This window comes from Macaca fascicularis, chromosome 14, assembly GCF_037993035.2.
Source record: "Macaca fascicularis isolate 582-1 chromosome 14, T2T-MFA8v1.1".
In the NCBI taxonomy this organism is placed as follows: Eukaryota; Metazoa; Chordata; class Mammalia; order Primates; family Cercopithecidae; genus Macaca; species Macaca fascicularis.
The window spans coordinates 47,113,787-47,139,712 of NC_088388.1; the positions used below are offsets into that span (position 1 = coordinate 47,113,787).

The window sequence follows — 25,926 nt, forward strand, 5'->3', positions numbered from 1 at the left end:
GCCTTGGACCGCCCGGAAGTTTGGTCCTCAGCGGCTTCCGTCCTGCAGCAAGTCCGGAACAAGGCCAGGAGGCTGGGGTCGCGGGACCTGGCTCGGGACCGGGCTGGAGATGGAGTTCGACTGCGAGGGCCTGAGACGGCTGCTTGGCAAGGTGCGGGCAGTCCGCAGGGCCAGGTCTGGGTCCTCAGGGTCTTGGGGGGGGGGGTTCCTCTGCCTTTGGCCAGATTGCCTCCGTTTTGCGTTTCCCGGCTTGTAGTGGGGCTTGGAGCGGGGGCAGCTGGCTATGGGGAGCGGCCCCAGGGTGGCTGAGGGGACCTGGATTCTGATTTCTCCCGCAACTCCGAGGTTTCCCAACCTCCACCTGGTGCGAGCCCTCCTCATACCCCCAGCTTCACTGACCTCGAACAGCTCGCAGCACTCGCCTAACCACGCCTTTCTGTCTGCTGAAATGGTCTGCCTTTTTTTTCTTTTTTCTTGAATTGCAAAGCTCATCCTTTGTAAGACCCAACTCAGTCACTCCCTGGAAGATTGAATCAACCCTTCTGTTTTCAAAGATACCGATTATCACATTGTGGAGTAATTATGTATTTACAAACCTTACTCTTGCTGTGAGCCCCTTTGACTGCAAAGATTGTGCTTTTGTATTCCCTTCATCTAGCCACTGTGTTTGACAACAACATAAGTACTAAATAACTGTGCTGTGAATGAAAGAGCTGAGTGGATTTAGGGATGAAGACAGAGCTTGAAGGCCCTGGAGAGATGTTAATGTTGGAAGGTTGGGGAGTAGGCGGGCCGACCTAGAAATCTGACCTTTATTTCCGAGACCTGACTAACCTGAGTTCCCGGTGTACAATCTGAGGAAATCCCCACCAATTTTCTAGTTAAGAAAACTAGTTTTCACCAGTTTCCTAGTTAAGGTTTTTTTTTTCTTTGACAGAGTCTTGCTCTGTCGCCCAGGCTGGAGTGCAGTGGCGCGATCTCGGCTCACTGCAACCTCCACCTCCTGGTTTCAAGCCGATTCTCGTGCCTCAGCCTCCCAAGTAGCTGGGACTACAGTCGCGCGCCACCATGCCTGGCTAATTTTTGTATTTTAGTAGAGATGGGTTTTCAACATGTTGGCCAGTCTGTTCTTGAACTCCTGACCTCAAGTAATCCACCCGCCCGAGCCTCCCAAAGTGGTGGAATTACAGGTATGAACCACCGTACCCGGCCTTAAGTGATTCTTAATGCGTCTTAAGACTTTCTAATGCGGAAACCATAGTTTATGCCATTTTTGTTATACTTGCTTCTTTCCTTGTTGGGGCAGTTTACATATCCGTGGGAGGTTTTGAAGCCTTAAGATTGAAATTGTTTATGTAAGGGACTTGAATGAATTTATCTACTGCGACAGGTGCAGATCTTGTAGGAAGAGAAGTATCATAATGCTTAGGATTACTACGCTTTCTGTCTCCTCTTCAGAGCACATGAAATTAAAAGAACCATTCAAGGTTTAATGTGCAGAGGATGATGGATTGTCCGATGAGAAGAATTGTTCAAGTTAAGATTCAAGCGGCCGGGCGCGGTGGCTCAAGCCTGTAATCCCAGCACTTTGGGAGGCCGAGACGGGCGGATCACGAGGTCAGGAGATCGAGACCATCCTGGCTAACACAGTGAAACCCCGTCTCTACTAAAAAATACAAAAAACTAGCCGGGCGAGGTGGCCGGCGCCTGTAGTCCCAGCTACTCAGGAGGCTGAGGCAGGAGAATGGCGTAAACCCGGGAGGCGGAGCTTGCAGTGAGCCGAGATCCGGCCACTGCCCTCCAGCCTGGGCGACAGAGCGAGACTCCGCCTCAAAAAAAAAAAAAAAAAAAAAAGATTCAAGCATAGAGCATATTTTTGGTGGAACTGGAATGAAGGAAAAGAAGAGAGACAATGGTTTTTTCAAGGGTGAGAGTAGAATAGTAGAGGATTTTCTTTTTTCCGTCAGTGCATAGCATAGAGTCTGGCACATAGATAACTTATTGTTATTATTATTATTATTATTATTATTCATTTTGAGACGGAGTCTCGCTCTGTCAGCCAGGCTGGAGTGCAGTGGCGCGATCTCTGCTCACTGCAATCCCCGCCTTCTGGGTTCAAGCGATTCTCCTGCCTTAGCCGCTGGAACTACAGGCGCCTGCCACCACGCCTGGCTAATATTTTTTTGTATTTTTAGTAGAGATGAGGTTTCATCATATTGGCCAGGCTGGGGTAGCTTATTATTAATAAGTATTTGTTTGCTGTATAAATTAAGGAAACCAATCAGAAACAAGTCAGTTCAGCAAATATTTGAGGTTCCCTGACCATTCATTGCAGTAGGCAAATAATATCATTTAATATCTGAAAATAGTTTTAGCCTGGGCACGGTTACTCATGCCTGTAGTCTTCGCTACTTCAGAGGCTAAGGCAGGAAAACAGCTTGAGCCCTGGAGTTTGAGTATGCAGAGAGCTATGATTGTGTCACTGCTTGCCAGCCTGGGAGACAGGACGAGAACCTGTCTCTAAAACATAGAAATAAATTTAAGGCCAGGCACGGTGGCTCATGCCTGTAATGCCAACACTTTGGGAGGCCGAGGCATGTGGATCACCTGAGGCCAGGAGTTCGAGATCAGCCTATCCAACATGGTGAAACCCCATCTCTACTAAAAATACAAAAAAATAAGCCAGGCATGGTGGCACGTGCCTGTAATCCCACCTACTTGGGAGGCTGAAGCAGGAGAATCGCTTGAACCTGGGAGGTGGAGGTTTCAGTAACCTCAGGTTGTGCCACTGCACTCCAGCCTGGGCAACAGAGGGAGACTCCATCTCAAAAAAATAAAAAATAAATGAATTTAAAATTTTTAAAAACTTAAGAAATAATTTTGTTGTGGAAAAATCGATGGAGAAATGATCAGTACATTAAAAAATTAAGCAACTATGGAGAAAGTAAAAAATCTTATTAAATAGATATCCCAGTTTCATAGATGTGAAGATTGTCAGTTCTCCCCAAATTGATCTATAGGGTCAATGCAGTTCTTGGAAACTTCAAACTGATTCTAAAATTCATTTAAAAGAGCCGAAGGCCAAGGATAACTTTGACATTGTTATGGAAAAAGAATAGCTATGAGGGCTGGGCGTGGTGTGGCTCACGCCTGTAATCCCAGCACTTGGGAGGCTGAGGTGGGTGGGTCACTTGAGGTCAGGAGTTCGAGACCAGCCTGGCCAACATGGTGAAACCTCCTCTCCACTAAAAAATATAAAAACTGGGCATGGTGGTGGGCACCTGTAGCCCCAGTCACTTGGAAGGCTGAGGCAGGAGAATCGCTTGAACCCAGGAGGCAGAGGTTGCAGTGAGCTGAGAATGCGCCAATGCGCCCCAGCCTGAGCCACAGAGCAATACTCTGTCTCAAAAAAAAAAAAAGAAGAAGAAGAAAGAAAGAATAGATGATAGATTTGAGGACTTGCTCTACCAAATATCAGTACTGGCAAGTAAAATTTAGTGTGGCATTGGTGTGGAATAGACTAACCAGTGAAACAGACTAAAGGGCCTAGAATCATAGTCATACATGTTTGGAAATGCAATATAAAACAGAAGACATTGCAGATAACTCGCGAAAGGAGAATGCAGAGAAAAGTGAATATCCACATGGGAAAAATGAAATTGTACCTTGTATTCCTACCTTACGCCAAACATAAAAATTTCCAGTGGATTAAAGACCTAAATGTAAAAGACAACTTTAAAACCTAAAAATATAAATGGTATAGGCTCAGAATATGCAAACCGTTTTAAAATAATACACAAGGCCGGGCGTGGTGGCTCAAGCCTGTAATCCCAGCACTTTGGGAGGCCGAGACGGGCGGATCACGAGGTCAGGAGATCGAGACCATCCTGGCTGACACGGTGAAACCCCGTCTCTACTAAAAAATACAAAAAACTAGCCGGGCGAGGTGGCGGGCGCCTGTAATCCCAGCTACTCGGGAGCCTGAGGCAGGAGAATGGCGTGAACCCGGGAGGCGGAGCTTGCAGTGAGCTGAGATCCGGCCACTGCACTCCAGCCTGGGCGGCAGAGCGAGACTCCGTCCCAAAAAAAAAATAAAATAAAATAAAATAAAATAAAATAATACACAAGTAAGAGACAAATTCAACTATATTAAAATTAAGAACAGAAGACACTGTGGAGAAGGTGAAGAGGCAGCCAGGCGCGGTGGCTCACACCTGTAATCTCAGAACTTTGGGAGGCCAAGATAAGCAGATCTGTTGAGTCCAGTAGTTATGGCAAGACCCTATCTCAGTTTTTTAAAAAAGAAAGTGAGCCGGGCGCGGTGGCTCAAGCCTGTAATCCCAGCACTTTGGGAGGCCGAGACGGGCGAATCACGAGGTCAGGAGATCGAGACCGTCCTGGCTAACACGGTGAAACCCCGTCTCTACTAAAAAATACAAAAAACTAGCCGGGCGAGGTGGCGGGCGCCTGTGGTCCCAGCTACTCGGGAGGCTGAGGCAGGAGAATGGCGTAAACCCGGGAGGCGGAGCTTGCAGTGAGCTGAGATCCGGCCACTGCACTCCAGCCTGGGCGACAGAGCCAGACTCAGTCTCAAAAAAAAAAAAAAAAAAAAAAAAAAAAAGAAAGTGAAGAGGCAGGATACAAACTTAGAGAAGCTATCTGTAGCACACATAACTGACAAAGTTTTGATATCTAAAATATATAAAGCATGCCTACAAATCAATATTAAAACCAATAAATAGGCCAGGCGTGGTGGCACACACCTGTAATCCCAGCACTTTGGGAAGCTGAGACGGACAGATCACAAGGTCAGGAATTCGAGACCAGCCTGGCCAACATAATGAAACCCTGTCTCTACTAAAAATACAAAAATTAGCCGCCCATGGTGGCTTGTGCCTGTAGTCCCAGCTACTCGGGAGGCTGAGACAGGAGAATCACTTGAACCTGGGAGGTGGAGATTGTGGTGAGCCGAGATCGTGCCACTGCACTCCAGCCTGGGCAACAGAGTGAGACTCCATCTCAAAAAAACAGAAAACAAACAAACAAACAGTAAATAGAGAATTGGGCAAAAGATATAAATGAGCATATTTTTAAAAACAGGAACAAATCACTAATCACATTTCAATTGTTAGTAGCCACATGTGGTTTGTGGCTATCATATTGGACAATGTATGTATAGATTATTTCCATTATGGCAGAAAGCTTTGTCATATAGTTGTGTATCGTAAGTGGGTGGGTCAATTCACCAGTACTTATTATTCTTCAAAAAGTGTGTGCTTTTTCTTTTTTTAAAAAAAGGTAGAGTCTTGCTCTGTCTTCCAGGCTGGAGTGCAATGGTACCATCATAGCTTACTGCAGCCTCAAACTCTTGGGCTCAAGTGATTCTCCTGCCTCAGCTTCTGGAGGTAGCTAGGACCACAGGCAACATCACCACTTCTGGCCAATTTTTATTTTTATTTTTGTAGAGATAGTGTCTTGCTATGTTGCCCAGGCTGGTCTCGAACTGCTGACCTCAAGTGATCCTCCGTCCTTGACTGTCCAAAAAGCTGGGATTACAGATGTGAGCCACCATGCCCAGCCACATAAGTATATTCCTTCATTTATATTAAGTGTTACATTTAGAGAAATTACCTAGTTTCCTAATTCCTATTTTCTGCTCCACCAGCTGAGTTCTGTCGGAGAGGCAACTTAACCTAGATGTGCTCACTCATAAAATGGTAATATGGCGGTGGCTCACACCTGTAATCTCAACACTGGGAGGCTGAGGCGGGCGGATCACCTGAGGTCAGGAGTTCAAGATCAGCCTGACCAACATGGAGAAACCTCGTCTCTACTAAAAATACAAAATTAGCTGGGTGTGGTGGTGCATACCTGTAATCCCAGCTACTTGGGAGGCTGAGGCAGGAGAATCACTTAAAGCTGGGAGGTGGAGGTTGCGGTAAGCCAAGATTGTGCCATTGCACTCCAGCCTGAGCAACAAGAGTGAAGCTCTGTCTTAAAAAAAAAAAAAAAAAAAAAAAGGAATACTGGACTTGTTCTATAAGATTCCTTCCTGCTAAAAATTTCTTTTAATAAATGATACTACAAAGTATTATTATTCTTCAGTGTGTCCTACATTTGAGCAAAGTCATATAAGAATACTCTTGAAATATCAGTCTTCTGGGCCAAGTGTGGTGGCTCATGCCTGTAATCCCAGCACTTTGGGAGGCCAAGGCAGGTGGATCACATGAGGTCAAGAGTTCGAGACCAGCCTCGCCAACATGATAAAACCCTATCTCCACTAAAAATACAAAAAAGCCAGACATGGTGGCTGGTGCCTGTAATCCCAGCTACTTGGGAGGCTCAGGCAGGAGAATTGCTTGAACCCAGGAGGCGGAGGTTGCAGTGAGCCAAAATAGCACCACTGCACTCCAGCCTGGGCAACAAGAGTGAAACTCAGTTTAAAAAAAAAAAAGAAAGAAAGAAAGCTGGGCATGATGGCTCACATCTGTAATCCCAGCACTTTGGGAGGCCGAGGCAGGTGGCTCACTTAAGCTCAGGAGTTCGAGACCAGCCTGGCCAACTTGGTGAAACCCAGTTTCTAGTAAAGATAAAAATTAGCCAGATGTGGTGGTGCACACCTGTAATCCCAGCTACTCAGGAGGCTGAGGCAGGAGAATTGCTTGAACCCGGGAGATGGAGGTTACATTGAGCCGAGTTCATGCCATTGCACTCCACTCTGGGTGACAGGGTGAGACTGCCTCTCAGAAAAAAGAGAAAAGAAATATCAGTCTTCTGAATACACAGTACAGCAGGCAAATTTAAAATTTTATTAAACTCAATTTTTCAGTCTTAATAATTTTTATAACCATGTTTAGAATCTCTTGGACCACTTTCTTCTTTAGTGAAGTACTTGTACCCTTTAAGCACATGGCACTGCTTGAGGCACATTTCTTGAGAGAATGTTATGCAGAATTTTCAGTTGTGAGGACCACTATGAAATCTGTCTTAATATTACACTAAGAAGATACGCTGTTTAATATGTAGTGAAAATAAGGCTGGGTGTGGTGGCTCACACCTGTAATCCCAGCACTTTGGGAGGGTGAAGCAGGTAGATCCCTTGAGCCCAAGAGTTCAAGACCAGCCTTGGCAACATGGTGAAACCCCGTCTCTATGAAAAATACCAAAAAATTATCCAGGCATGGTGGCACGCACCTGATTGTGCCACTGCACTCCAGCCTGGGTGACATAGTGAGACCCTGTCTCCAAAAAAAAAAAAAAAAAAAGTTAATATTTTCCTCGGGACAGATAAAATAGGTCCTTTTTGGCAAGGTAGGGGGGTGTCAAAACAAAACAGCAAATGAAATATTTAATAGTAACATTTGGGTTTTTAAGTCCCGAGAAGAGTGCTTTTGCTGGCTTTGAGAAACTTGTGTAGCAGTTTTGCAATTAAATCAATTGTAGTGTAGCCTTACATAGCTATTAATAATCATGTTCTCCAGTGATTTTAAGGATGTGAAAAATAGTGGAAAATGAAGCAAATTATATTTGTTGATAATATGTATATTCCAGGTGACAACAATGCAGCCTTTTGTACATTTGTGTAGTGTTTGGAGTTGAGGTGACTTCATTCAGTTTTGTTTACACTGAATCATGGGCATTGAATCTAGGACTCACTTTGCCCAGCAGACTAAACAAGTCTGTTTTAGTTAATGCTAATCATTTCTTAGTTTTGATGCTCAATGCTGTGGATCATATTTACTTTCTATGTCTACTCTACTCATATAAATCTGCCTATTTCCTAACTCCTATCCAAAAAACATTATCAAAGGCACACCCTGTACTAAGTACTGTGAAGAGATAGAACAATGAGTGAAAGATGATTCCTGCTCTCGAGTTGTTTATAGTCAGACTTCTCTTCTAGCAAATTCTTCCCCATCTTAGAATGACCTTCCCTTTTCCCCCTAATTTTCTTTTTTTTTTTGAGACAGAGTCTGGCTCTGTCGCTAGAGTGCAGCGAGGTGATCCCAGCTCACTGCAACCTCCACCTCCCCGGTTCAAGTGATTCTCCTGCCTCAGCCTCCCGAGTAGCTGGGATTACAGGTGCATGCCACCATGCCTGGCTAATTTTTGTATTTTTCGTTGAGACAGGATTTCACCATGTTGGCCAGTCTGTTCTTGAACTCCTGACCTCAAGTGATTTGCCTGCCTTGGCCTCCCAGTGTGCTGGGATTACAGGCTTAACCACTAATTTTCTATACCATTCTAGATTCTAGGCTGAAATGTAGATTCAACTTCTCCGGAGGCCTTTCTGTAACTTAGATGTTCTTTGTGTCAATTTGTAGTTTCCTGCCTGTACTTACTGTTGTATACATATTTTGTTTATTATCTCACTTTTACATATGTTAATTGTAAGACCTTCATACACACCTGTTGAAGTTGGTAGGCAGTAGAGCTATATCTTTTTTTTTTTTTTTTGAGTTGGAGTTTCGCTCTTGTTGCCCAGGCTGGAGTGCAATGGCACAATCTTGGCTTACTGCAACCTCCGCTTCCTGGGTTTAAGCTGTTCTCCTGCCTTAGCCTCGCAAGTAGCTGGGATTACAGGCATCTGCCACCACACCCAGCTAATTTTGTATTTTTAGTGGAGATGGGGTTTCACCATGTTGGTCAGGCTAGTCTCGAACTCCTGACTTCAGGTGATCCACCCACCTTGGCCTCACAAAGTGCTGGGATTATAGGCATGAACCACCGCGCCCGGCAAGCTGTATCTTTTTTGCGGGCAAACAACTTAAGGCTCTGAGAGAGGAAACAGGATCCACTAGCAATCCTCTTCCATTTTCTCCCAAACTCCCACAATCCTAGGTATCCACCAGTCTACTTTGTGTTTCTATGTATTTGCCGGTTCAGGATATTGCATATACATGGAATCATAAAATATGTAGCCTCTGTCTCATTTCTTTTATTTTTAATTTTTCTTTTTTTTTTCTGGGAAGCACAGTCTCTGGCCAAGACCAGAGGCAGGCACTTCCTGTGTCTATTTTCTTTCACTTAGCATAGCGTTTTTAAGGTTCATCCATGTTGTAGCATGTATTAGCCCTTTATTCCTTTTTGTGGTTGAATATTTCATTTTATGGATATGCCACATTTTATTTATCCATTCATTAGTTAATGGACATTTGGACTGTTTTCACTTTTTGGCTAGTATTAATAATGCTGGTATGAACAGTCGTATACAAGTTTTTGTGTAGATACCTGTTTTCATTTTTCTTGGGTGTATACCGAGAAGTGGAATTGCTCAGTCATGTGGTAACCCTGACTCTGTGTTGAATCTTTTGAAGAACTACCAGGCTGTTTCCCAAAGCAGCTGCATCGTTTTGCCACTGGCAGTGGTATATGTGTGAGAGTTCTGATTTCTTTACATCCTCTCCAACACTTGTTATTTTCTCCTTTTGGTTATAGCCTGTCTTTTGATTATAGTATGAATCCACCAGCTGTTTTGTTCTTTTTCCTGATTGTTTTGGCTATTCTGGGTCCCTTGAATTTCCATATGAATTTTAGAGTCTGTACATCTTTGCCAAAAAAAAAAAAAAAAAAAAAGGCAGCTGGGCTTTTGATAGGGACTGTGTTGAATCTGTTGAGGAAAATTGTCATCTTAACAATACTATCGGCCGGGCGCGGTGGCTCAAGCCTGTAATCCCAGCACTTTGGGAGGCCGAGACGGGCGGATCACGAGGTCAGGAGATCGAGACCATCCTGGCTAACACAATGAAACCCCGTCTCCACTAAAAATACAAAAAAATTAGCCGGGCGTGGTGGCGGCGCCTGTAGTCCCAGCTATTCGGGAGGCTGAGGCAGGAGAATGGCGGGAACCCGGGAGGCGGAGCTTGCAGTGAGCCGAGATCGCGCCACTGCACTCCAGCCTGGGCGACAGAGCGAGACTCCGCCTCAAAAAAAAAAAAAAAAAAAAAAAAAAAAAAAAAAACAACAATACTATCTTCAAATCCATGAACAAGGGATGCTTTCCATTTACTTTGCTCTATTTTATTTTTTTCAACAATGTTCTGTAGTTTTCAGAGTTGAAGTTTTGTACCTTTTTACATTTATTCCTAAATATTTTATTCTTTTTGGTGCCATTGTAAAAGGAACTGTTGTCTCAAATACATTTTCAGAATGGTAAACTCTTAATATACTTATTTTCTTTCATTTAAACCTCAACGCAGCGTAAGAGGTAAGTATTATTTATTTTTGTAGATGAGAAAATAAGCTTAAATAATTTAAATGATTTTGCCCCCAAGACAACCAAGTTAGTATCTCTGAGAAGACATCTGGATAAATGAAGAGGCAGTTCACACACCTGACTACAAAACCTTACATGATTTTGTTTTCCATTTGAAACCCAGCATGCAGTGCCAGGAAGGTGGGAGGGGAAAGTCGAGGTGTCTCAAGTGAATAAGTCATGCCAAAAAGACAGTTGGATCTTGAATGGTGGTAAGAGGGGTGATTCATTCTGCCTTCTCTCTCTGGAGGTGTTTGGAGACAGTTTGATTTAGAGATTAAAGACCCTGGTCCTGGATTTGAGCTCCGGCTTCACTATTTAACTTGCTATTGAACTCAGCAAGTTACTCTGATTCTCTAGCTTTCGTTTTCTTCTGCTGCTCCTATAGAGCAGTTGTAAAGCCCTCCCTGCCTCGTAGGGGTGTTGTTAAAAAGATTAAATCAAATACCATTCATGTTTGTAAAGCTCAGAGCTCAGGGCCTAGTACACGGTAAATTGTCAGTTAAATGTTAACTGCAGGCCAGGCGTCGTGGCTCACTCCTGTAACCACAGCACTTTGGGAGGCCGAGGCGGGTGGATCAGGAAGTCAGGAGTTTGAGACCAGCCTGACCAGCATGGCGAAACCCTGTCTCTACTAAAAGTACAAAAAATTAGCCAGGCGTGGTGGCGCATGCCTGTAATCCCAGCAACTCGGGAGGCTGAGGCAGGAGAATCGCTTAAACCCAGGAGATAGAGGTTGCAGTGAGCCGAGATCCCACCACTGCATTCCAACCTGGGCAACAGAGCGAGACTCTGTCTCAAAAAAAAAAAAGTTAACTGCAATTGTTCTTTTATAAGCTTTATTCTTACTACATGCTTATGCTTATTTTTCTCTTTTCAGTACAAGTTCAGGGACCTAACTGTGGAAGAACTAAAGAATGTAAATGTATTTTTCCCACATTTCAAATATTCCATGGACACCTATGGTAAGAATCATATCCTCTAGTTTAAATGCTGCATTATTTGAACTACTAATTTTTGGTCCTAAAGAGCTGCAAAATTGTAATTTCTTGTTTTCTCTTTTATCCTCTGATTTTCAGCTATACTTTATAAACTGCAATTTCTGAGAAAGCTTAAATTAATACAGTGTATCTTGTATTAGTTTTCTATTGCTGCTGTAACAAACTACCACAAACTTAGTGGCTTTAAAAAACACACATTTACTATGTTACAATTCTGTAGGGCAAGAAGTCCAACTGTCTCTAACCATTCTTCTGTAGTCAAATCGCCCTCTGACCACAGCTGGGAAAGATTCTCTGCTTTTTTTTTTTTCTTGAGACAGAGTCTCGCTCTGTCGCCCAGGCTCGAGTGCAGTGGCGCAGTCTCAGCTCACTGCAAGCTCCGCCTCCCGGGTTCACGCCATTCTCCTGCCTCAGCCTCCTGAGTAGCTGGGACTACAGGTGCCCACCACCATGCCCAGCTAATTTTTGTATATTTAGTACAGACGGGGTTTCACCTTGTTGGCCAGGATGGTCTCAATCTCCTGACCTCGTGATCCGCCAGCCTCAGCCTCCCAAAGTGCTGGGATTACAGGTGTGAGCCACCACACTCGGCCAGATATCTCTACTTTTAAGGACCAATGTGATTAGGTTAGACCCACCCCAGTAATACCGGATAATTTCTTCATCTCAGACTCCTTAATTTTTTTAAGGTTAGCCAAGTGATCAGAGTCACTAATCACATCTAAAAAGTCCCTTTGCCAAGTAAGGTGACATATTCACAGGTTCCAAGGGTTGGATATGGACATCTTTGGAGGACCTTATTCCGCCTATCATATATATGGTTGATTCTAAATTATTAACAGTTTTAGTTATCTTGTTCACTTAATAGTAAGAATTTAGTTATCTAAGAAATATTTTACTTTATTCTTTTTTTTTTTTTTTTTGAGACAGAGTCTTGCTCTGTTGCCCAGGCTGGAGTACAGTGGCACGATCTCAGCTCACTGCAACCTCTGCCTTCTAGGTTCAAGCAATTCTCCTGCCTCAGCCTTCCAAGTAGCTGGGATTACTGAGATGCACCACCACTCCTGGCTAATTTTTGTATTTTTAGTAGAGATGGGGTTTTGCCATGTTGGCCAGGCTGGTCTCAAACTCCTGACCTCAGGATGATCCTCCTGCCTCTGCCTCCCAAAGTGTTGGGATTACAGGTGTGAGCCACCCCTCCTGGTCTATTAGCTTTCAAAAATTTCTGACTATAGCCTGCAGTTGGAAGTATATTTTATATCATGATCCCATATGCACATAACTAAATACTGTGTCCACTTTGACATTTTCTGTTCCATCCCATTTTTAAAATTTTAATTTAATTAATTAATTAATTAATTTTGAGATAGAGCCTCGCTCTGTTGCCCAGGCTGGAGTGCAGTGGTGTGATCCTGGCTTACTGCAACCTCTGCCTCATAGGTTGAAGCAATTCTCCTGCCTCAGCCTCCCGAGTAGCTGGAATTACAGATGCGTGCCACCATGCCCAGATAATTTTTATATTTTTAGTAAAGTTGGGGTTTTGCTATGTTGGCCAGGCTGGTCTCGATATCCTGGCCTCAAGTGATCTGCTCGCCTTGGCCTCCCAAATTGTTGGGATTACAAGTGTGAGCCACTGTGCCCGGCCCCATTTTATTCCACTTAAAAATAAATGCTGAACTAGCGCAGGAACAGAAAACCAAATACCGCATGTTCTCACTTATAAGTGGGAGCTAGGCAGGGCGCAGTGGCTCACGTCTGTAATTCCAGCACTTTGGGAGGCTGAGGCAGGTAGATCACACCGTCAGGAGATCGAGACCATCCTGACCAACACGGTGAAACCCTGCCTCTACTAAAATACAAAAAAATTAGCCGGGCGTGGTGATGTGCACCTGTCGTCTCAGCTACTCAGAAGGCTGAGGCAGGGGAATTGCTTAAACCCAGGAGGCGGAGATTGCAGGGAGCTGAGATTGCTCCACTGCACTCCAAGCCTGGCAACAGAGTGAGACTCCGTCTCAATAAATAAATAAATAAATAAATGGAAGCTAAATGATGAGAACTCATAAACACAAAGAAGGAAACAAGAGACTAGGGTCTACTTGAGGATGGAACATGGGAGGGGAGAAAAGAGTAGAAAAGATAACTTGGAAACTGGGCCTCATACTTAGGTGATGAAATAAATCTGCACAACAAATCCCCACAACATGAGTTTACCTATGTAACAAACCTTCACATGTACCCCCAAACCTAAAATACAAGTTGTTTTAAAAATTATGTATCATATTAATAAAGTAAACATGCCAAAATAAATAAATAAATACAAATGCTTGTTAAAATTCAGGACCCAAGAATTAGTCAAAATTCACATTTTCAAAAACTGCTTTATTCTGCATGTGTATGTTTTAAATTTCAGTTAGATTAAGAAAATGTTCAGATAAATTCAGATTATATAAATTCAGATTTATATAATAGACATCTTGAGGAGTTATTGAAGTGTTTGGTTTTTGCTTTTTTTTTTTGAGATGGAGTCTCGCTCTGTTGCCTAGGCGGGAGTGCAGTGGCGCAATCTCAGCTCACTGCAACCTCCGCTTCCCGGGTTCAAGCGATTCTTCTGCCTCAGCCTCTCAAGTAGCTGGGACTTCAGGTGCATGCCACCACACCCGGCTAACATTTTGTGTTTTTAGTAGAGATAGAGTTTCACCGTGTTAGCCAGGATGGTCTTGATCTCCTGACCTCATCATGATCCGCATGCCTCGGCCTCCCAAAGTGCTGGAGTTACAGGTGTGAGCCACCGCACCTGGCGTATTGAAGTATTGATTAGCACAATAGCATAGGCTTACATATGTGGCACATAATTGTGTATGTGGAAGGAATTATTAGATTCTAGGCTGGGCAAGGTGTATCACACCTGTAATCCCAGCACTATGGAAGGCCGAGGCAGGTGGATCACTTGAGGCCAGGAGTTTGAGACCAGCCTGGCCAACATGATGAAACCCTGTTTCTACTAAAAATACAAAAAAATAGCTCGGTATGGTGCCATGCACCTGTAATCCCAGCTTCTCAGGAGGCTGAGGCAGGAGAATTGCTTGAACCGGGAGGCGGAGGTTGCAGTGAGCCGAGATTGGTCCACCGCACTCCAGCATGGGCAACCAAGTGAGACCCTCTCTCTCAAAAAAAAGAAATTATTAGATTCTGATTCATCAGTGACTGGTCTCTTGATTAGCACCTAGTTATTTGGTGCTAGGTAAGTGCCTGGAATGAGGGATATAATAGCTACTGTTTATTGAATGCCAGATATTCTTCCAAATGTTTTATCTACATCATCATTATTATTATTATTTTTGATACAGAGTCTTGCTCTGTTACCCAGGCTGGAGTGCAGTGGCGTAATCTCGGCTCACTGCAACCTCCACCTCCTGGGTTCAAGTGATTCTGCTATCTCAGCCTCCTGAGTAGTGAAGGGGTGGCCTGCCCCTCCACACCTGTGGGCGTTTCTCATGAGGTGGAACGAGAGACTTGAGAAAAGAAATGAGACACAGAGACAAAACATAGAGAAAGAAAAAGTGGGCCCAGGGACCGGCGCTCAGCATACAGAGGACCCACGCCGGCACTGGGTCTCTGAGTTCCCTCAGTGTTTATTGATCATTATCTTTACCATCTTAGAAAAAGGGAAGTGGCAGGATAATAGGATAATCGTAGGGAGAAGGTCAGCAGTAAGACATATGAATAAAGATCTCTGTGACGTAAGTTTAAGGAAAAGTGCTGTGCCTTGATATGCATATGCAAACATCTCCATAAACCTTTTTAGTGCATAAAGAGCAGCATTGCCGCCAGCGCGTGCCACCTTCAGCCCTTAGGTGGTTTTCTCCTTTCTCAGTAAACAGAACATACAATCGGGTTTTACACCGAGATGTTCCCCACCCAGGGACGGGCAGGAGACAGATGCTTTTCTCTATCTCAACTGCCAAGAGGCCGTCTTTCCTCTTGTACTAGTCCTCCTCAGCACAGACCCTTCACGGGTGTCAGACTGGGGGACGATCAGGTCTTTCCCTTGCCACGAGGGCATATTTCAGACTATCACATGGGGAGAAACCTTAGACAATACCTAGCTTTCCTAGGCAGAGGTCCCTGTGACCTTTGGCAGTGTAGGTGTCCCTAGGTACTTGAGATTAAGAGAATGGTGATGACTTTTCACAAGCATACTGCCTTCAGGCACTTGTTCAACAAAGCACACCCTGCACAGCCCCAAATCCGTTAAACCTTGAGTCACCACAGCACATGTCTCTTGCAAGGACAAGGTTGGGGGTAGGTCACAGATTAACAGCATCTCAAATACAGAACAAAATGGAGTCTCTTGTGTCTACTTCTTTCTATATAGACACAGTACCAGTCTGATCTCTTTCTTTTCCCCACAAGTAGCTGGGATTATAGGTGCCCACCGTGATGCCTGGTTAATTTTTGTATTTTCAGTAGAGACGGGGGTTTCACCATGTTGGCCAGACTGGTCTCGAACTCCTGACTTCAAGTGAGTCACCTGCCTCACCCTCCCAAAGTGCTAGGATTGCAGGTGTGAGTCACTGCGCCTGGCCTGTCTATATTATCTTAAATATTTTTTTTACAACCAAAGCTGTGTGGTATTATTGTCTTTATTTTGCAGATAAACTGAGACTCCAGGAGTTTAAATAGCTTGCTCAAGATTACACAGCTAGTAAGGGATGGAGTTGGGGTTTGTACTCATGTCTGTCTTGCACTCTGTTGTCTCTTTCCTCTATTTTTTTTTTTTTTTTGAGACGGAGTTTTGCTCCTGTTGCCCAGGCTGGAGTACAGTGGCGCCATCTTGGCTTACTGCAACTGTAATGCCCAGACCGTTTGTTCCCCAAAGAAGACCACCAGAGTCCAGAGTCAAAGCCAAGCGGCAAGGATCTTTTACTGCAAGTTCGAACTTGGTCCCTCCATTCCACAGCATACAAGAGGGCCCCGAACAATGCGAGTGCTTGCTTTTTATAGCCCGATATAAATAGGATACGTAAAGTTACAGAGGAACAAGGGAATTCTTTTGGTTACAGCATTACAATTGGTTTACATTTTAAGTTATACATTCAGTAGTTTTTCTATTGGTTCCCGCGCTTTCAGTAAAACCTCAAACGGCTGTGTCCTTATCGGGGATTTTCCAGGTGGTGTTTGTACTGGGCTCAGGAAATTGAGAGATATATGGTGGGATGTGTTTGTACTGGGCTCAGGAAGTTGAGAGATATATGGTGTTTGTACTGGGCCTGTTTGTGTTGAGCCCGGGGCTGAGGAATGTGCCTAATTTCTTTCACAACCTCCACCTCCCGGTTCAAGCAGTTCTCCTGTCTCAGCCTCCTGAGTAGCTGGGATTATAGGCTTGCACCACCAAGCCCAGCTAATTTTTTGTATTTTTAGTAGAGACAGGGTTTCACCATGTTGGCCAGGCTCGTCTCCAACTCCTGACCTCAAGTGATCCGCCCGCCTCGGCCTCCCGAAGTGTTGCAAATACAGGCGTGAGCCACTGCGCCTGGCCTTCTTTCCCCTTTCTAACAGGTTATCAAATCTATTTAGAATTTTTGCTTACTCTTATACAATGTCTTTCTTCACCATATAGTTTGATGCTTTATTGTGTCGATTACTTCTGATTCTCATTTCCCTGTCTAGAGAAAGCTCTAATGCCATTAAACCCTCAAATTATAGGATTAATATTGTCAATGTACATTTTTTATTGAAGACAATGACAGTAACGCATCACAGTCACTTCTATTTTGGCTTTTTAAATATTTTGCTTAGACAATGAATATTCATACTAGTAGTTTCTCTACCCTATTTCTAGGTGGTTCTATGTCCTTGAGTAACAAACCCTATTCCACTCCTGTTTCTATTTAGTTTTTGCTAGTGGTCCCTTCATTCATTGTTACCTTTCCTTCATGTAATTCAAGGTAAACACTTATACTGACGTATACTCTTGGCCCTTGGGTTTTCTGTATCAGCCTGTGCTATGGTCTGAATGTTTGTGTCCCTGCAAGTTCATATGCTGAAATCCTAACCCACAAGGTGATGGTATTAGGAGGGGGGCCTTTGGGCCCTCATGAATGAGACTGGTGTCTTCTTAAAAGAGCCCATGGCCGGGCGCAGTGACTCACACCTGTAATCACAGCACTTTGGGAGGCCGAGGTGGGTGTATCAATTGAGGTCAGGAGTTCGAGACCAGACTGGCCAACATAGTGAAACCCTATCTCTACTAAAAATACAAGAAAATTAGCCGCGCATGGTGGTGGGTGCCTGTAATCCCAACTACTAGGGAGGCTGACGCAGGAGAATTGCTTGAACCTGGGAGGTGGAGGTTGCAGTAAGCTGAGATTGTGCCACTGCACTCCAGCCTGCCTGGGCAACACAGCGAGACTCCATTAAACAAAAAAAAAGCCCTGAGAGAGACTCCTTGCTTCGTCCACCTCGCCCTTCCCACCATGTTAGGACACAACAAAAAGACAGCTGCATATATACCAGGAAGCAGGCCCTCACCAGACACCAAATCTGCTAGCACCTTGGCCTCAAACTTTCCAGCCTCTAGACTGTGACAAATAAATTTTGCTGTTTATAAGCCACCCAGTCAATGGTATTTTGTTACCGGAACGTGAATAGACTAACACAGCCTGGTTTCCTCTTGCTGCTTTCTAATAGGTTATGAAATCTATTTAAAATTTGTTCTTCGTCTGCTCAAATAATACAGCTACTGAAGTACTAAAAGGACTGCACTCCAAGATAGTTTGATTGTTTGAGACCAGAGATAGTGTTTTCTGTACTCAATCCTGAGATTAGGGCATTGATTCTCTATCAGTGTGTCCCAGTTATTGATGGGAAAGTTGAAATTTCAGAGATATGAATGTTGAAAAAAGGTTGAGAATAATGGAATTAGAGAAACCAAGGAAAGTAATTATTGATCTAACAGGTTGCTTTAGAAAGCAATGCTGGCAGTTTTTCTTCTGATTCTAAAAGTGACTATAAATGATTTTGTTACATGTGATAATTTTTTGTCCGTTTGTTTTTTGCGGGAGACTGGAGGTTGGTTGGTTGGTTTGTTTGAGACATAGTCACTGTCTGTTGCCCAGGCTGAAGTGCAGTGGCATGATCTCAGCTCACTGCAGCCTCCCCCTCCTGGGTTCAAGCAGTTCTCATGCGTCAGCCTCTCCAGTAGCTGGAACTACAGGTGCATGCCATCATGCCCTGCTAATTTTTGTATTTTTAGTAGAGACGAGGTTTCACCATGTTGGCCACGCTGGTCTTGAACTCCTGACCTCAAGTGATCCACCCACTTCGGCCTCCCAAAGTGCTAGGATTACAGGCATGAGCCACTGTGCCAGACCTGGAATTTTACTGTTACTCAAATCAGTCTCCCTGAGCATTCTGAGATCAGTTTTTAATGACAGCTTGGTGGGTGGGGGAAGCCAGTGAGCCAGGAGTGCTGATTGGTTAGGTAGAAGATGAAATCATGGGAAGTTGAAGTTGTCCTCTTGCTCTAAGTCACTTCCTAGGTTGGGGTCACAAGATCAGATGAGCCAGTTTATCAATCTGGGTGGTGCCAGCTGATCTGTCAAGTGTACGGCCTGCAAAATAAGCGCTGATCTTAGGAGCAGTTTAGGGAGGACCAGAATCTTGTAAGCCTCCAAGTGCATGATTACTAAACCATAATTTTTATTTTATTTTACTTTATTTATTTTTTTGAGACAGAGTCTCACTGTGTTGCCCAGTCTGGAGTGCAGTGGCGCAATCTTGGCTCACTGCAACCTCTGCCTCCTGGCTTCAAGTTATTCTCCTGCCTCAGCCTCCCAAGCAGCTCGGACCCACCACACCCGGCTAATTTTTGTATTTTTGTAGAGATGGGGTTTCATCATGTTGCCCAAGCTGGTCTTGAACTTCTGACCTCAAGTAATCCACCTGCCTTGGCCTCCCAAAGTGCTGGGGTTACAGGTGTGAGCCACCATGCCCGGCCATAAACCATAATTTTTAATTTTGTGGCTAATTTGTTAGTCCTACAAGGGCAGTCTAGTCCCCAGGCAAGAAGGAAGTTTGTTTTGCAAAAGGGCTGTTACTGTCTTTGTTTTAAACTATAAATTATAAATTAAGTTCTTTCCAAAGTGAGTTCAGCCTATGCCCAGGAAAGAACAAGGACAGCTTAAAGTTTAGAAGGAAGATGGAGTTGGTTAGGTTAGATCTCTTTCGCTGTCTCAGTCATCATTTTGCAAAGGCAATTTCAATCCTCCCTTTGGGTTTTTAAAACACCTTAATCTTAAGGTGTTGGCTAATGAAAATGGGAAAAGGCCGTTGATCACTCTGGCTTCTTCCTGCTGACAGGGGGCGTAGTGGAGGTAGGTGTTGACCCCGAGGTGAGAGGAGTAGAACCACTTTGCAACTGACATGTGACAATTATTTAATAATGGCCCCAAATATTATAGTACTTCTTAAAAGTTTTCACATTCTGTCATACGATCGTTATGACAACTTGGTAAGGCAGTCTTATTATCTTTATTTTATAAATGATGAAACTGAAGATCAAAGACGATTAAAGTCACCAAAAGTCACATTCCTCTAAGTGGGGAAGGTGGCCCTAGAACTTGGGATTTCAGTATCAAAGGCCTGTATTCTTTCAGCTACCGTTACTGCTTTCTAAGTAAACAACATCTAATCATTTCCTCTTGTTGACAGATTTACCGATTCCTAGTTTAGAGATTGTGTGTGTATTTGTGTGTGTATTCATGAGCACACACGTGCACACTTACATACTTTACTACAGTTCTTTCTCTTTCTGATTGCACATTTTGGGGCTTTTTTTTTTCTTCTAGTTTTTAAAGATAGTTCCCAGAAAGACCTGCTGAATTTTACTGGCACAATTCCTGTGATGTATCAGGGTAAGTGTGGAAGTTGAAAAAACGTGAGTTTTCTAAAAGACCAGTTCATTTAATAACTTACATTTGTTTATGCCATAACATTCTTAAAGTATTGTTACAGATATATGACCTATACAGAACCTTACTGGATCTGTTCCAGTCAAGGAAAGCCTATATTAATGTCAACAAGTTCAGTTCAATTCAACAAATACTTATTGTCAACTGTGTGCCCACTGCTCTGGTAGGCTCCAGGGTACGAAGGAAAGCAAGACAGACATAGGCCTGCCCTTGGGGAGAGTTACTTTTTTCTTCTACATCTATATTTTGTTCCCCTCCTTTCCTCTCTATGTGATATAACATTATCTCCATTCCATAGGTGAAACTGAATCTTAGCCTGGTCTGATTTACCTAAGATCACACAGCTAGTGTTAGCCTGAAACTCAGACTCCAATAGGAAAATTTTACAACACAAGAGGTCATGAAAGCTCAAAGAAAGGAACACATTTTAGAGTGACCTAGCAGTTTAAAATAGCTAAGTGTTTGCCCAAAAATAAAGGAAAACAAATCACTGACTTTTCTTATACTTAACTCTTCCCATGTTTCCAGACCTACTTCTCCTGTGTTCAACAAGGACTAACCTTTCAGATAAGAATCACAAGAGATTGCTTATATATAGTATGATTTTAAGAACACCAGTGAATCTTTGTTTCCAAATATTTCTCTGAAGTGGTGCCTGAAGTTTCACTATTAGAAATTCACTGTTCTTGCTGGGTGTGGTGGCTCATGCCTGTAATCCCAGCACTTTGGGAGGCCTAGGTGGGCAGATCACTTGAGGTCAGGATTTCGAGACCAGCCTGGCCAACATGGTGAAATCCCGTCTCTACTAAAAATACAAAAATTAGGCCTAATGGCACGGCCTGTAATCCCAACTACTCAGAAGGCTGAGGCAGGGGAATCTCTTGAACTCGGGAGGCAGAGGTTGCAGTGAGCCGAGATCATGCCACTGCACTCTAGCCTGGGTGACGGAGTGAGACTCAGTCTCAAAAAAAAAAAAAAAAAGTTCACGTTCTTTTGAAATGCAAATAATCCCAGGAAGAATAACATCTATAATCACTAATATACAGTTATGTGCTTAAAGGAAATTTTTTGGTATTTGTTGAATAGTTGAGTTAGTTTGATTATTGACTGAAGGGCTTAGGAATAAGTGGCTTACTGGGGCATTAAAGATACACTGAAAGGGGGGCTGAGAAAGATTTGGAAACCAAATAGGGAGACAGCAGCATAACTTCGCTCTCCTAAAAAGAGTTCAGCATTGTACAATGAGAATACATTGCCCAAAAGACCCTAGGAAGCTGCATTTGGGGGGAATTCTTTCAAAGTAGGTGCTTCTTTGTGAGCTCCTGGATTATCACAAACCCCCTTAATTCCCCACTCCCCACCCCCAGTGATGACTTGTTGCTAGAGATGCACTCATGTTTTGTTCTGTGTCTGTGTATGTCCCACCATGATACCTCCTTTTGCAATAATAGGCACTCAGGAAATACGTAGGAATTCATTTTGTTTTTATGCATAGGAGAATGGATGGAGATGAATGCAGCTAGCCATGGGATCCATGCAGAGATTGCAGAGTGAGGTAGGCAGAACAGGCATAGAGTTGATTTTTCTTTTCTTTCCTTGCTTTTCCCTGCCAAGCTTTCAGACTGTTTCCTGGCTGCGTAGAGAATTTTACTCAGACCTGTTCCTCTTAAGTTGTATTCTGAATTTATCTTGGTTAGATGTTGAAAAGAAAGGAAAGGGAAGGGTATTAGGGAAAGGAGGAAGGGAGAGGAAGAAGGAAGGAAACTGATGAAGGTGATTCATTCTGAGAGATAAAGGTCAACTCTTAACCCACCCCAGTGTTTTCAAGGGTAGTTGCATATTAACAGAGGAGCTTGTGAATTTAAATGAACTACTGCTTAGTAGCATTTCAGTTTCTAATACAGAGTAGGGAGGTAACATGAGGGAAGAAAGGTTATCTGAATACCATAAAATCCTGCTCACTGGCACTATGCCTGTCCTGCAGTCATTGAGTTATGTCATTGATTCTTATGCTGGGGTCTTCCTCAGGTGCACCCCCCACCTTTTTTTTTCTGCATTATACTTTTCGTTTGCTTTGGAATTGTATCAACTCAATGTGAATGCACGCTAGTTATTTCCTGCTGATCAGAAGGTCAGAATGTATATTATCTTTCTCATCTGTAAAATGGGCCAATACTAGAGCCCACCTCAGAATTGTAAGGCTTAAACGAATTACAGTAAGTAAAACTCTTGGCATAGTGCCTGGCATATAGTAAATGCTCAGTAAATGTGGCCATTATTATTTGTCTGCCTTTATGTTTTTTGGTTTTTTTTTTTTTTTGGAAATGGAGTTTCACTCTTGTTGCCTAGGCTGGAGTGCAATGGCGTGATCTCGGCTCACTGCAACCTCCTGGGTTCAAGCTATTCTCCTGCCTCAGTCTCCTGAGTAGCTGGGATTACAGGTATGCACCACCATGCCCAGCTAATTTTGTATTTTTAGTAGAGACGGGGTTTCTCCATGTTGGTCAGGCTGGTCTTGAACTCCCAGCCTCTGGTGATCTGCCCACCTCTGCCTCCCAAAGTACTGGGATTACAGGTGTAAGCCACTGTGCCCGGCCTTGTCTGCCTCTATTACTCTCTTTTAGTTAATTAGTTTTATTAGTGCAATGATTATACATGCTTATGCTAAAAAAAATTTAAACATTTGGGAAGGGATGAAGTAAAGCCTGTATCTAACCTCCCATCTACATGAAACTTCTGTTAATATTACCTTATATTTATCTCTAGAAATTTTTGGTATTATTTCTTATACAGCCAACATTGTGTTAAGACATAATTGGCTGGGCGCGGTGGCTCACGCCTGTAATCCCAGCACTTTGGGAGGCTGAGGTGGGCGGATTACAAGATCAGGAGTTCAAGACTAGCCTGGCCAAGATGGTGAAACCCCATCTCTACTAAAAATACAAAATATTAGCTGGGTGTGATGGCGGGTGCCTGTAATCTCAGCTACTTGGGAGGCTGAAGCAGAGAATTGCTTGAACCCAGGAGGCGGAGGTTGCAGTGAGCCGAGACTGTGCCACTGCACTCCAGCCTGGGCGATAGAGTGAGACTGTCTCAAAAAAAAAAAAAAAAAAAGACATAATGATACTTTTTCTTCAAACACTCATTTTTTAGAGATGTATATAATCTTTTTCTTTTAAGAGAGAGGGTGTTGCTCTGTTTCCTAGGCTAGAGTGCAGTGGCGTGATCATAGCTATCTGTAACCTCAAATTTCTGGGCTTAAGCATTCTTCCTGCCTCAGCCTCCTGAGTAGCTAGGACTACAGATATGCACTACCACACCAGGGTCTTGCTTTGTTGCGCAGGCTGGTCTTAAAGTCCTGGACTCAAGCTGTCCGCACATTTTGGCCTAGCAATGTATTGTCTTAAGATCACACCTATCTAAACTTTGTTTACATCCAACTTAAGTTACCTTCTCATGATATAATTCCTTTAAATCTGAGGACTTTGTGTCAGGAGTTTGGACTCTTCAGTGCTGAATTACTAAAAGCTAGATGTGCAGGGTAGAAGTCAAGGTATTTGCTGATGGGAAAGAGGGAAGGAAGAAGAGACTAGTGAACTAGTAGTGAAATCTTACCATTTAGACACAGGAATCTGAGTCACCAATTGCTTTGCTAGTCATGGGCTGTTAAAATGCATGAATACTGCTGGGGAGGGGTATTGGTGGAGGCAGATCCTTGATCAACCAGGGGAATACTTTCAATAGACATTTTTTGTTTTGTTTTTTGAGACAGAGTCTTGGGCTGTCACCCTGGCTGGAGTACAATGGCGCAATCTTGGTTCACTGCAGCCTCCGCCTCCTGGGTTCAGGCGATTCTCGTGCCTCAGCCTTCCAAGTATCTGGGATTACAAGTGCTTGCCACCATGCCCGGTTAACATTTTGAATTTTTAGTAGAGACGGGGTTTCATCATGTTGGTCAGGCTGGTCTCGAACTCCTGACCTCAAGTGATCCATCCACCTCGAAGTGCTGGGATGACAGACGTGAGCCATCACGCCTGGCCTTCAATAGACATTTCTTTCCTTTTCTTTAATGTGTAGTGATTAATGTAGGAAGCAACTCTTATCAGGATTTGGGCTGCCACTTTGGCTATATTAGTAAACATTTTTGAAAATTTGATTTTTTTTTTTTTTTTTTTTTGAGAGGCAGGGTGGATGATTTGGGCGTTGTTTTGTTTTGTTTTGTTTTGTTTGAGACGGAGTCTCCCATTGTCACCTAGGCTGGAGTGCAGTGGCGCAATCTCAGCTCACTGCAAGCTCCACCTCCCAGGTTCATGCCATTCTCCTGCCTCAGCCTCCCGAGTAGCTGGGACTACAGGCGCCTGCCACCACACCCAGCTAATTTTTGTGTATTTAATAGAGATGGGGTTTCACCGTGTTAGCCAGAATGGTGTCCATCTCCTGACCTTGTGATCTGTAATTAAACTTACTCAAGTGTTGTACCAGTGCTCTAAAAGGAACATATTTCCAATGTGAATGTGGATGAAATGGGAGGAATAGGCCTCGATTAACATTAATCCTTTATATGTAAACCTGACTAGACTACTTATTTCTTTTCTTTTTTTTTTTTTTTGAGACAGGGTGTCACTCCATCACCCAGGCTAGAGTGCAGTGGCACAATCATGGCTTAATGCAAACTTGACCTCCCGGGCTCAAGTCATCCGCCCATCTCAGCCTCCCCAGTAACTGGGACTGTAGGTGTGTGCCACCACACCCAGCTAATTTTAAAATTTTTTGTAGAGATGGAGTTTCTCCATGTTGCCTAGGCTGGTCTCAAACTCCTGGGCTCATGAGATCTGCTCACCTCAGCCTCCCAAAGTGCTGGGATTACAGGCTTCAGCCACCATACCCAGCCTACTCATTTCTTAAAATGCCACCTAGCTATATCATAAGTATAATGTGTGTGTTTTATTATTGTTTGAAGATATGTTTCTTTTGTCTCAAATAGGTAATACATATAACATACCAATTCGTTTCTGGATTTTGGATTCTCACCCTTTTGCTCCGCCTATTTGCTTCTTGAAGCCAACTGCAAATATGGAAATCTTAGTCGGAAAACATGTGGATGCTCAAGGCAGAATATATTTGCCTTATCTCCAAAACTGGAGCCATGTAAGATCAATTTGGATTTTCTACAGAAAGCTTTTTTTTTCTTTTTAAGACTTATAATTGATTCTGCCAATACAAATAGGTATAATACTGCATTTTTTTTTCAATGATATTCTTCATGTGGTCTTTGGAATTAATTTGAAATTGAGCTGTCTAGGCTTGCCCAAGTCCCAGAACCCTGATGACAACCGCCTGTACAAAGCTGCTCCCTCCAGGTTTTGGAGCCAACTCTTGTTTGCTCCCTGTCTTTTTATAGTCGTTTCCCACTTGAGAAAGTACGGGAAGAGCTACTAGCAAGTAATTGGGGCATTATTTCCAAGTCCCTTCCTATTACAGATTTTTGTGTAATATATATTTATTTGTAGTTTTGCCTGTTTTTGACTTTCATATAAGTTGAATCATACAGTATGTAACCTTTTGTGACATGCTTTGTTTTAACCAACATTAAGTTTTAAAAAGTCATCCACATTGATCTATATAACTGTAGTATTTGTTTTATGTCCTCATGTTATATAATTTTGTATTCTTCATTTTTCTTTTTTTTTTTTTTTTT

General features: G+C 43.3%; 1 protein-coding gene across 13 annotated transcripts in view; it reads left to right on the top strand.

The window, feature by feature from the left end:
• The first annotated feature begins 29 nt into the window (after positions 1–29).
• Positions 30–25,926, top strand: part of UEVLD (UEV and lactate/malate dehyrogenase domains) — a 71,425-nt gene continuing 45,528 nt past the window's right edge. For 3 of the 13 annotated variants that reach the window (XM_005578431.4, XM_074014073.1, XM_074014072.1), the window contains exons 1-4: positions 30–174; positions 11,136–11,220; positions 20,106–20,171; positions 25,213–25,376. In XM_005578431.4, coding sequence (XP_005578488.4) covers positions 11,208–11,220; positions 20,106–20,171; positions 25,213–25,376 — 243 coding nt within the window. In that variant the 5' untranslated portion in view covers positions 30–174; positions 11,136–11,207. Of the gene's footprint in view, positions 175–11,135; positions 11,221–20,105; positions 20,172–21,723; positions 21,784–25,212; positions 25,377–25,926 lie in introns of those variants that run through there. The other 10 variants (XM_005578434.4, XM_005578438.4, XM_065528405.1 and 7 more) reach the window with 7 other exon arrangements.